The 11633-nt window shown below is 56.0% G+C and overlaps 1 protein-coding gene and 1 non-coding gene across 2 annotated transcripts; both read right to left on the minus strand.

The window, feature by feature from the left end:
- Window positions 1–1491: 1491 nt before the first annotated feature.
- RPS11 (ribosomal protein S11) lies at window positions 1492–3639 on the minus strand. The gene is made up of 5 exons (XM_070402616.1): window positions 3533–3639; window positions 2912–3043; window positions 2442–2517; window positions 2042–2171; window positions 1492–1665 (listed from the first exon to the last, which is right to left on the minus strand). The coding sequence occupies exons 1-5, from the start codon at window positions 3545–3547 to the stop codon at window positions 1542–1544; spliced, it is 477 nt and encodes a 158-aa protein (XP_070258717.1). The 5' UTR covers window positions 3548–3639; the 3' UTR covers window positions 1492–1541.
- Window positions 2269–2356, minus strand: LOC139000426 (small nucleolar RNA SNORD35). The gene has a single exon (XR_011469603.1). It is a non-coding gene; the product is annotated as a small nucleolar RNA SNORD35 (small nucleolar RNA).
- Window positions 3640–11633: the final 7994 nt, after the last annotated feature.

Raw genomic sequence — 11633 nt, forward strand, 5'->3', positions numbered from 1 at the left:
GACGCCCCAACGACCGCTGGGAGGAAACAGGGGAGCCGGGCTGTTGTTGTTGTAAACATGGAGGCCCCACCCTGAACGGAAGCACCTGCAGGGGGAGGGGGCTCCCCAGCAGCCTCAGCCCCTCAGGGTCCCCAGCCCTCCAGCAGGGGTGGGGCGGGCTTGCAGGCTGAAATGCGGGCGGTGCCCCCTTGTGACCTGTCCCTGCCCCTTCCTGCCCTCTTTGATGTGGCCCCACTTCCTCTGGCAGGAATCCCCGCCCTCGCCGGGTAAAAGCCAGAGCCGGGCTGATCCCGGGGCGGCTTCCCTGGACGAGCGGGCTCCTCTCCTCAAGGCCCCGTCTCCCAACCCTGTACCATGGTGTGCCAGTCCCTGGTACAGGCATGGGGGGCAGGGACCTGGGGACCCCAGCAGCGCCGGCCCCGAGGGGCGAAGCCAGTCTCCAGCCGTGCCTTCTACTCCAGGCCTCCACGTCTGCGTGGGTGAGGGTCCCCCGCCCCCCCCGCCCCTCCCGCCTTGTCCTTTCTCCTCTGAACTCTGCCCCATTTCTGAAATCTGAGTCTGTCCCCACCCGTGGTCTGGCCCTGTTGTGTCCAGCTGAACCCTCTGTGGTCTCTCCTTGTTTCTGTGTGACACTCAAGGTCCCTCTCCCTTTTCCCCCCTTTTTTTTTTTTGCTTCTAACAGATCTTGTTCTGCTGTTACCAACCGCCAACCCCTCCCACCTCCCGTTCTCTGGCCATCAGCAATCTTTCCCTGAATTTGCATGACTGCCCATTTCTCCCCACCTCCCGGTTCTCCTCTCCCAGCCCCACCTCCAGGGGCTCTCTAACCAGCCTGAGCAGCCTGTGGCCCTGTACTGCTGAGTTGCTCTCCAGCCCAGCCTTGCTATGCAACTTGCCCTCAAGACCAATGTCCTTACTTGGACTTTCAGGCTAAGAAGTTTCTGGAATCTGAGACCTGGGGCTCAGGCACTGGGACGCCAAGCAAAGAACCTGCCCCTCAGAGGAGCTTGCTCATCTGCAAAGGGGCATGGTGCCCACTTGGGGAAGGGGACTCCCAGCGGGGAGCCCCTGCCTCGCTCCCCGACTCATGAGTCAGAAGAGAAAGGCCAGGTTGAGGTCCAGGCCCAGATTGCGGCTGCTGCTTCATCCCTCTCCCCAAGGAGGCCAGAAAGGGCCCAGGAGCCCCCGCCCTCCCTCACTTCCTCCCCAGGGACATGGGGGGGGGGGGGCGGGTAGGGGAAAGACAGGGGTGCGGGGTGAGACAGCAGCTCAACAACAGGTAGAAGGTGACAAGGACCAAAGGAGACGGAGGAGTGCAGCATCTTTAATACAGGCCGTCTTCACCCAGAGACAGGACAGGAGGCGGGATCTGGTCCCCATTCCCACCCTCACGCCCCAGAGGGTAAATAAGAACCCATCGTTCTCGTGAACCTGCTCCATCCCCAGGGACATACCTCCCTCTGGAGAGGCCACAGACATCGGGAGCCTGGCTGTGACTGAGAAAATAACTTTATTTGGTTGGGGTGGGGCAGGTAGCCAGCTCAGAACTTCTGGAACTGCTTCTTGGTGCCGGCGGCCTTGGTGACCTTGAGCACGTTGAAGCGCACAGTCTTGCTCAGGGGGCGGCACTCACCCACGGTGACGATGTCGCCGATCTGCACATCTCTATGGAGGGGGCAGCATGTATGTTACAGGGGGGACAGGGGGCGTGAGGCTGCCCCTCGGGAGCCTCCTTTGTGGTCACCAGGCCGAGGCCACAGCCGAGCTTCAGTTTCCAGTTCCAGCCGCCCCTCTGTCATTATTGATTGAGCACAAGCTCTGAGCGAGGCACCAGGCCCAATACTGTACAGAAGATGCTCCAAACACACCTCCGCTTTTGTGGAAATCTGGAGGCTCACTTGCAGCAGCCTCCCCACGCCCCCGGCCTCAGTTTACTGCCTCCACAGGCACCTAGGGTGTCCCATGTCACTCAGACCTGAGTGCAGCCCCCGCCCCGCGCCGGGCAGGGGGACTGGCCCGGGTTGCCGCCCACAGTGCTCACCTGAAGCAGGGGGACAGGTGCACTGACATGTTCTTGTGGCGCTTCTCGAAGCGGTTGTACTTCCGGATGTAGTGGAGGTAGTCTCGGCGGATGACAATGGTCCTCTGCATCTTCATCTTGGTCACCACACCTGGGGAGGGGAGGTTGTGGGTCAGGCTCCTTGGGAAAGGGAGCCTCAGGCAGCCCAGGGCATGCTGGGAGCTGCCGAGCAGCATTAAGAAACCTTGGTTGTGGCATCAGTTCTGCCAACTGGCTTTCTCAGCAGCGCCTGTCACCGGCATCTGAAGACCATCGTGAAAACAGACATCACCTGCCCGGGCCCAGGAACCAGGAGTGTCCCCAGCCCCTCTTCCCTCAGACCCAGAAATCTGAACCCAAGCCCCCCAACCGCCCCACTCACCGGACAAGATGCGCCCTCGGATGGAGACATTACCGGTAAAGGGGCATTTCTTGTCAATGTAGGTGCCCTCAATGGCCTGGAGGGATAAGGAAAAGAAGTAAGGCTTGGGGGTAAAAAAATGGAAGGGGGGTGCCTATAATACTCTCAACAATAAAGATTAAAAAAAAAAAAAAAAGGCCCTATCGGGCTTGATCCCCCCCAGGAGGGGGCGTGCAGGAGGCAGCCGATCAATGATTCTCATCAGTGATGTTTCTCTCTCCATCTCTGAAATCGATAAAAATATATATTTTTTTAAAAAAAGTAAGGCTTGAGTAGCTAGTTCCTGGAAAGAACAGCGGGGCGCGGCCTCAGAGACAAACTACAATTCCCAGCAGCCCCCGGGCGACACGCGGACGTGGGCGGGGCGGCGGGGCAGCTGGGCCGGCACATGTGCGGAGCCGGGTCCGCTTCTTCCTCCCCGGGGGTCCTACCTCCTTGGGCGTCTTGAACCCCAGGCCGATGTTCTTGTAGTATCGAGGGAGCTTCTCTTTGCCGGTCTCTCCCAGCAGGACCCTCTTCTTGTTTTGGAAGATGGTGGGCTGCTTCTGGTAGGCTCGCTCCGTCTGCGGGGACGAGGGAGCTGGTGAGGCCGGAGTGGGCCGCAGCCGGGCTGGAGACGTTCCCGGAACCCCCAGGACCCCCTCCCCCAGAATCGCCTCCGAGAACTCTGACCCCAGATGTCCCTCCAATTCAGACCGAAATCTAACCCGGGGTCACTTCATCGTTTACGCTCCCAAACACTTCCCGCCGCCTGCAGAATTCACTGCTTAGAACCCGGAGGCAGAATGGCACCTCGGACACCTTTCAGGAAGGATTACTGTCCAAGACACAAAGACATCCACCCGGATCCACTGCTCATCTAACGTACACGACTTCCCAGTGCGGAGCCCCCGGGACTGAGGAGGCGCTAATGCAAATAACGCAGGCACGCGCCCTCTGCCCGAATTAGCCCCCGGGAGATCTGGGGCGCCCCGAATTAACTCCCCAACTGGGGCGCGGGGTCCCGCTCTCCCGGACACGCCCCTGAGGCCCGGGAGGGCCCGAGCTCGCACCTGAATGTCCGCCATCTTCCCGGCCGCTTGAAAAAAAGAAAGCCACAGCGGCGTCCGGGTTTCCTTATCGACTGCGCAGGGACTGGAGAGGAAGTGACGAATAGGGGACCGAGTAGCACGATTTGGGGCGGTGCCTTGGGCGCGTCTCTGATTGACCGACGTCTCTCAGCAAGCAGGTGATTGGGAGACTGCACCGACGCCGCCATGATGGAGGAGGGCGGAGAGGCGGGGCGGGTACAGTCTCGCGATAGTTGAGCCACCCATTGTCTGGACGCGCTGGTTCGCATTGGGAAGGCGCGGCCAGCCCTGAGCCCGCCTACGTTATCGCGAGAGTTACAGGGAGGCGGTCGGGTGTCTGCGCGCCGTGAGATCACGTGGGCATTGGGGACCGCGTGGCGGTGTCCGTACAGGGCTCGAGCGGGATGAGGTGGCTGCCATCTTTCTGCGGGGAGGGAGCTCGTGAAGTGTTGGGACCTGCGCGGCGCCGCCGCCAACTTTGTGCGGGGCGGGTGCTGCTCCTGCGCTTTTTCAGTGAAAGTCGTTCTCTTGTGTCCCGTTTCACCCCCAGACCCTTCTGCTGATTTTCTGTCCGTAACGGCGCGGTTTCTGCGACAATGGAAATGTCTGCGCTTTCCAACTCAGCCACCGAGGACCTGAACTTTTACCTTTAATTTCATTAAATTTAAAATTACACGGAGCCAGCCTCCACCACGTTGGGCAGTACAGGATATATGAAATATTAATGCTATATGTTAGGTCGGAGAGAGCCCAGGATCAGATACATAGATACATACAGACATGGGATGAGACAATGGACTCCCCCTGGAATTTCTCACAGATCTGGGATTTCTCACAAGTCAACGTGCCAGACACAGATACCTGCTTCTTCTCCCTGAATCCACATACTCCCCTGCAGCTGAAGCTTCCTCAACTGAATACCTCAGCTCATGTCCCCACCCCTCACCCAACCCCTCACCCAACCGCAGTATAAAAAAAGCGCCCCCCTCCATGTTGGTGTGAATCCACGTGCCCTGTCTTTGGGGGTACGTGGGTCTCCCGGGGACGCAGAATAAACTTTCCTTTCTTTTCTGATTCACTGGACTCTATTTCTTGCGCCGCCTCCTGAGCCACCTAACCTAACATTTGGTGCCTTGAAACCCGGGTGGCGCGAGCACTCCATTTGGCCGTCCCTCCGCGGCTCGGGGTGCCCGCCTCTCCCTCCTCCTGGCTCTGGACCCATCAGGACCTCTTTTCTTCAGCTCAGCAACTTTTCCCAGTTTGGCAGCATCAGCGGTGAGTCCCGCCCCGCCCCCGTGCCGGTCCCATGTGGCCACCCGCCCTCCGGCATCTCTGTCTGTAAAACTCGGCCGAGTCAGGGATTGCCCTTTCCGGAACCTTCCAGGAAGGCTCCTTCAGACCTGGGAAGGCAGGGAGACGTCTCTGCCCCACCCACGGTCCATCCGTCCGTCCGTAGCGTGGGTTAAACCGCTGGGACGCCAGCCTTTAGCCCCGCTACAGGCCACGGGTATCGAGCACGGGGAATCCAAATTCCAAACCTGACCTGAGCACACCTCTAGGGTGTCTGCTCGCCAATCTGGCTAAACACGGGGCCTGTCCCGGACCTGCGTCCTTTTCCTGTAACGTAGCATGGCCTCAGTCTGAAAACGGGACCCTGACTTTACCGTCGCACCGATCTCAGTAATTTCTGCCAGCAAACTGGGAAATGTGACCACATCTCTCTCTCTCAGTCTCTCTCTCTCAGCCTCTCTCCATCTCTCTGCGTTCCCCGTCCCTCCCCCAAAGTTCCTTCCGCCATCTCTCCTCGCTCTGTCCATCCTCCCTCCGGGCTGTCCCTGCGCTTCCCCCACCGTGCACCACCGAGCCCGCTGTGTGTGTGGGGGTGGGTTCATGTGCTGTGTGTGGGTGGCGGCGCCGGCGCCGTCACCATCATCATCGTTGTCTCCGTGTTCTCCCATTCCCCTTCACCAGACCACCGCGAACTTCCCCTGGCAAAAGCCGCCCATTCTCCTGCCGGCCTTGTGCCCCTGTCCGACCACACTCTCCCCTCCTCCCTCCCTGCTGGACTCTCCTCCAGCCACGCCTTCTCCACCGCCTCCTGATCCCACCTCCCCTCTTCCGCCCGCCCCGCGGCAGCCGGAAACTCAAACCGCCTTTTACAACCCCATGCCCCTGCACTCTGCTGCCGCGCAGTCAGTCCGTCCGCGCACTGCCGCAGCCGCTAACGCCATAGCCGCTGCTGGAAACTCCGTCCCGCCCCTGCCTGCCTCCCCAGTAGGCAAAAGGCGTCCACAGGCTCCACCTTCCTTCTGTCCCTGAGCCTTCGTTCTGCCCCGCCTCTGGGAAGTTGCGACTTTAAACTGCAATTGAGAAGCACCTGGTGTCTTTCTCCGCCAACCCCACTGTATGCATCAAAGAATCCCAGTGCCTCTCCCACGCCCACCCAGGCCACCTCTCCTGCGCTCTCCCCTCCCCTTACAGGCCTGCCTTAGTAACCTGTACCCCACGCAGTACCCTCTCTAAGTTCTAACTGCCCGCCTTCCACTGCGCTCTGCCGAATCTCCTTCCCCATGACTGCCAACACTTTAAATTCACAACTGTCCGGCCAGTTCCCTTTGCAAGAGATTGCAGCTCAGCTCTCTTCAGACCCTTTTAACAAGCAGCTTCCTTCTCCCCTAGAGCCCAAATCCTGAGAACGTTAGCTCCAGAACAGCCTCTTCCATTCCTGCGCCCATTCTACCCCTGAGGGAAGCAGCGGACTGAGGGCATAGCTGAATCTATGCCCCCACTCTCTAAACCCGACCTTTAAGGTCTTTATTGGTCCTCAAACCCAGGTCCGAGATCTAGTGAAAAATGGCCTTGAAAGTTCTTAATGCCCGTGAGGAGCTGGCACAGTCAGAATGGCAAGCCTGCCTTCCACAGAAGGTGGACCTGCAGACACGCCTTAGTGGCCCTGAGGTTGACGGCAGCCGCCATGGCCCCGAGGGGGCTGTGAGCGGTGTGGGTGCAACGAAAGGAAAGCCGCCACCGGACAATGCTTCAAATGCGGCAATGAAGGCCACTGGGCAAAGCAGTGCCCCCAGCCCCGGGCTCCGACCAAGCCCTGCCCGGCGTGCGGTCAAAATGGTCACTGGAAGAGTGACTGCTCCTGGAAAAGTGGCGAGCCTTCCACGTCTCAACGTGGTGGGGTCGCCCTTCCGGGCCATGATGCACCGCTGGCCATGCTAGGATTGGCTGAAGACTGAAGACGCCCGGACTCGTCCACTCCGATCACCCTCTCACCCTCGCTGAGCCTCGGGTCACAATGAAGGTAGTGGGTCACCTTCCCGGTCGATACGGGGGCTGCCTTCTCTGTCCTGCCCTCCTTTTTAGGGCCCCTTTATCCTTCCAAAATCTCGGACATGGGTATTGACGGCAAATCCACCTGCCCTCTGGCCACCGGACCCCTTCCTGGCCTCCATCATAGCCCTATAACCCACTCGTTCTTAGTCATGCCTTCATGCCCCGTGCCCCTGTTAGGACGAGATATCCTCACCATCCTAGCGGCCACTCTGCCCTTCAGCCTCCCTGCTCCTTCCACTCCTGGCCCCCTCCCTTTACAGGGACACCGATCCTCCACTGCCATGCGTCCTGTCATGGGGCCCAGTTGTCCCAGACCATAGTCGCCTAGCTCAGTCTCCGCCTAGCTCAGTCTCTGTCTCCGCCGTGAATGCCTTATCTCTTTATCTCCTCCACACTGTCTCCTCCTTTGAACTGAAAACTGCTCTAATCTCCACCCATCCCCCCGCCACCCTTCCCAAAGGAAAAATGCGGCAGTTTTAAAATCCAAGCGGCTAGAGGCCTGGGAACAGGCTGCGCGACCTGCTCCCTCCCTCCCAGCCTTTTCTCCAGCCTCCAGGTCCCTGGCTTCCACTGCTCCTTCCATTTTCCCTTGGATAACAGCGCATTCTAACATTTCCTCTCACCGAGTGCCTCCCACCATCCCCGAAGAAGATTCTCCGACACCATCCAGGACCGGATGACTCATCATTCCTCACAGGCTCTTACCTGGCAAGCGACCCTCCAATTTTTCTCAGGTTTTTCATATTTTCAGGTGAAACAGATACGGAATGATGAGGGAGTCATCAATTCTACTGTCTGGGATGGGAAATCCTCTAGTGTCACTCTCTATTTACAAACCCTGGACCTACTCCTATGTCCACCCTCATCAACACAACTTTCCATCTACTCTCTAACATCAATCCCTTCTCTACATTCTTCTGGATTTGTCTGTCACTGGCTCGAACCCTCATCATAGCCACTCAATTCCAACCTATTGGACCATCTAACTAAACTCTCTCTAGAAATTCGCAGCTCCTGGACCGGACCTCCTGCCCATGGCCCCAACCAGAAGTCCGGGCTACACCAAGGAGCCCCACCTTCCTGAGCCCTTTTGACCCTTCTTGCTCAACCACCGTCTCCTTACTGATCCCCCTCCCCTGGGTACGTATTTCCCATATCTGCCTTTACCCAGGCAAGTGCTCCGAGAACATGAGAACAGGTTTCTGCCCAAGCCAGAGCCAACCGACCAGGACTCCCAGGACCAGCCCTTCACCCTGGTGACTCGGTCCTCCTTAAGAACCTAATTGCAAGCCTTGGAGCCTACGTGGATGGGACCTCATGCTGTAATCCTCACAGCCCCCACCGCGGCCAAGCTGCTTGGCGACCTGTCCTGGCACTGCCTCTCCAGACTCAAGAGGACCCCGGAGCAGCATGACTTCTATAAATGTGATGTATTGGGCCCCACTAACATCTGCCTTAACCGCCCTCCCCTCCTCCTTCTCCTCCAGGCCCTGAGCAACCTACACACACCCCACCCTCTTGTGTGGAGGTTCAAGGTCCCTGAAACCCACTACCAGAACGGCAAACAAGTCACCCGGCAGCGAAACCCAGACAGGTCTTTGCTGGCTGCCGTCCCACTCATGACTTCTCCAAGAACCCAAGGGAAAGGTGAATGTCAGCCTCCCATGGCTGGTATTCCCCTTTGGGAACCCGAAACTCCAGAGCCCACCCTGCCCCCATGGATATGCTACCAGACCAGTAATACGGTAACTGGGGGACAAGTCATTTAGAACTGTACCCGAAACCACACTGCATCCAGTCTCACCAAGGCCAGACCAGGTACCTTCTCTTGGTGCAACGGCACCTTAAGCAACTGCATGAACCCCTGACCCCGGGCCTTGCTTCGTGGTCACAGTAGTTCCCCAACTAACCTTGTATGGAGAGTGGGAGCTCGCCTGGCTGCTCCCTCCATCCCGCCCCCAGACGCACCGGGCTGCCTTCCTCCCTGTCATGTTAGGGGTGAGTATCACTGCCTCAGTAGGCCTCACTGGGGGGCCCTCGGGAACAGTTTGGTCACTGCTCAGTACTTTAATGACAAGCTCCAGTTAGCCCTGGAGTCTACTACTGTCTCTTTTAGCCTCCCTACAGCAGCAAGTGACATCAGTAGCCCAAGTAGCCCTACAGAACCAGCGCGCCTTAGACCTTCTGACTGCAGAAAGAGGAGGAACCTGCATATTCCTTCAGGAGGAATGCTGTTATTACATCAATGAGTCTGGAGTAGTGGAGCAAAATGTACAGACCCTGACTAAGCTGAGTGAAGAACTACGTGCAGGACACTTCCAGGACAACTCCCCTTTCAGCTGGTTCCAAAGCCCCTTAGCTACCTGGGTCCTGCCCATGATAGGGCCCCTGATTCTCATCTGTGTCTTTTTTCTCTTAGCCCCCTGCCTCCTCAAGTTCATCTGCTTCCGGATCGCGGAGATGTGACTGTGAATCAGCTCCTGCTCCATCCCTACACTCGGCTCCCCTCCGACCTGCCTCTGCCTAACCCTGGCCTTTAACCACCACCCCCCCTCGTCGTCCCTGTTCAGCTGGAAGCAGTCAGAGAGTCGCCGTCCCTTATCACCAAAAGGCCGGGATGTTAGGTCGGAGAGAGCCCAGGATCAGATACATAGATACATACAGACATGGGATGAGACAATGGACTCCCCCTGGAATTTCTCACAGATCTGGGATTTCTCACAAGTCAACGTGCCAGACACAGATACCTGCTTCTTCTCCCTGAATCCACATACTCCCCTGCAGCTGAAGCTTCCTCAACTGAATACCTCAGCTCATGTCCCCACCCCTCACCCAACCCCTCACCCAACCGCAGTATAAAAAAAGCGCCCCCCTCCATGTTGGTGTGAATCCACGTGCCCTGTCTTTGGGGGTACGTGGGTCTCCCGGGGACGCAGAATAAACTTTCCTTTCCTTTCTTTTCTGATTCACTGGACTCTATTTCTTGCGCCGCCTCCTGAGCCACCTAACCTAACACTATAGACTTTTAATGTCATTTGAAAGCTTATTTAAGTTTGTTTTACACTTGATAGCTTTGTGAATTTTCAATGATACATTTTTTATTGGTGGTGGTTGTCCTTTTGGGGATAGCATTAACGGGGACTTTCTGTTTTAGAGCTCCTGTGTTATCTTTATAATTTTTCTTTGTAGAAAAAAAACACGTAGTTCCTGGAACTTTGAACGACTTGTAAAGTATTTATGATATTAGGGTTTTTGTTTTTTTTTTAAGGCAGGGCCCACCGTTGTTATCAACAATGAGTGTTAACCTGTATAAACGTTACTTAGAAAAAAGCTAACAACGCGTGCCCAGCGGTTTACATCGCCAGGCGGTGCGATTAGGTGTGATTTCCTCTCTGGTGTTTAAAATGCTCAATATTTTGCAAGGTGTTCAGGGTGGCTGGGGAGATCTTGGTGATAAGGGAAAAGCAGAGAGAAGAAATACTGCTTCACTCTGCAAGGGTGCTGGGTCCTTAGCTTTTCAGCGTTTTGAGCACAACCCACAATAGGAAACAGCATGTACAGTCTCATCAAACAGCTTCTCTCCTTTCCCCGTCTAACTTTTAACTCTTTCCTTTCCTTCCTGCAGTACATTGATTGCCCCCCCCCCCCCCACTCCCCCCCGGCCCTCATTTGTATTTCACTTACCTATTTTATGGCTGGGTTGATTTTTCACCTGCATCGTAAACAGCTTTGGTGTCCAATAATAAACTTCAGCCAACGCTGTCAGATTTCACACAGTTTCCCAGCATTTCATAACAAAAATGCAAATACTATTTGATCTGGAGCCGTCCCCACTGAGCACAGAAATGCCTATTAAAACAAGACCCTCCTGCCCTAGCGGGTTTGGCTCAGTGGATAGTGCTTCGGCCTGTGGACTGAAGGGTCTGGGTTCGATTCTGATCATGGGTGTATGCCCGGGTTGCGGGCTCAATCCCTGGTTGGAGGGGGGAGCGTGCAGGAGGCATTGATGTTTCTCTCTCTCTCTGAAATCATTATTTAAAAAAACAATAAAACCCCAAGACCCCTGCCGAAACCGGTTTGGCTCAGTGGATAGAGCGTCGGCCTGCGGACTGAAAGGTCCCAGGTTCGATTCTGGTCAAGGGCATGTACCTGGGTTGCGGGCACATCCCCAGTGGGAGATGTGCAGGAGGCAGCTGGTCGATGTTTCTCTCTCATCGATGTTTCTAACTCTCTATCTCTCTCCCTTCCTCGCTGTAAAAAATCAATAAAATATATTTTAAAAAAAACAACAAAAAAAACCCCCAAGACCCTCCCTATGGCACCCCCATGGACTGGACAGGTGTGCCCACATGCTTTGGTGGTGGGTAGTTGAGCAAGACGGAACTGGAGCTTTGATTTCTCGAATTTGTGCTACATGATTGTCCACCCAGAGATTTTATTTTCATTCTCTAGTGTTGAATGTTAAGTCTATTCTCAGGTGCTTATTGGCCATTTGTATATATATCTTCTTTGGTGAAATGTCTATTCAAATCTTTGCCTAATTTTCATTTGGCTTATCTCATTATAAGAGGTTTTTAAATATATATACTTGGAATGTAAGTCCTTCAAAGAGATTTGCAAGGATTTTCTGTCTGTGGCTTGTCATCTTACTGGTGTCTTCTGAAGTGGAAAGTGGTGCCCTGACTGGTTTGGCTCAGTGGCTAGAGCTTTCAGCCTGCAGACTGAAGGGTCCCAGGTTCGA

The sequence above is a fragment of the Myotis yumanensis genome, unplaced genomic scaffold (assembly GCF_028538775.1).
Source record: "Myotis yumanensis isolate MYYU_CA2020_CCGP unplaced genomic scaffold, mMyoYum1.0.hap1 SCAF_23, whole genome shotgun sequence".
In the NCBI taxonomy this organism is placed as follows: Eukaryota; Metazoa; Chordata; class Mammalia; order Chiroptera; family Vespertilionidae; genus Myotis; species Myotis yumanensis.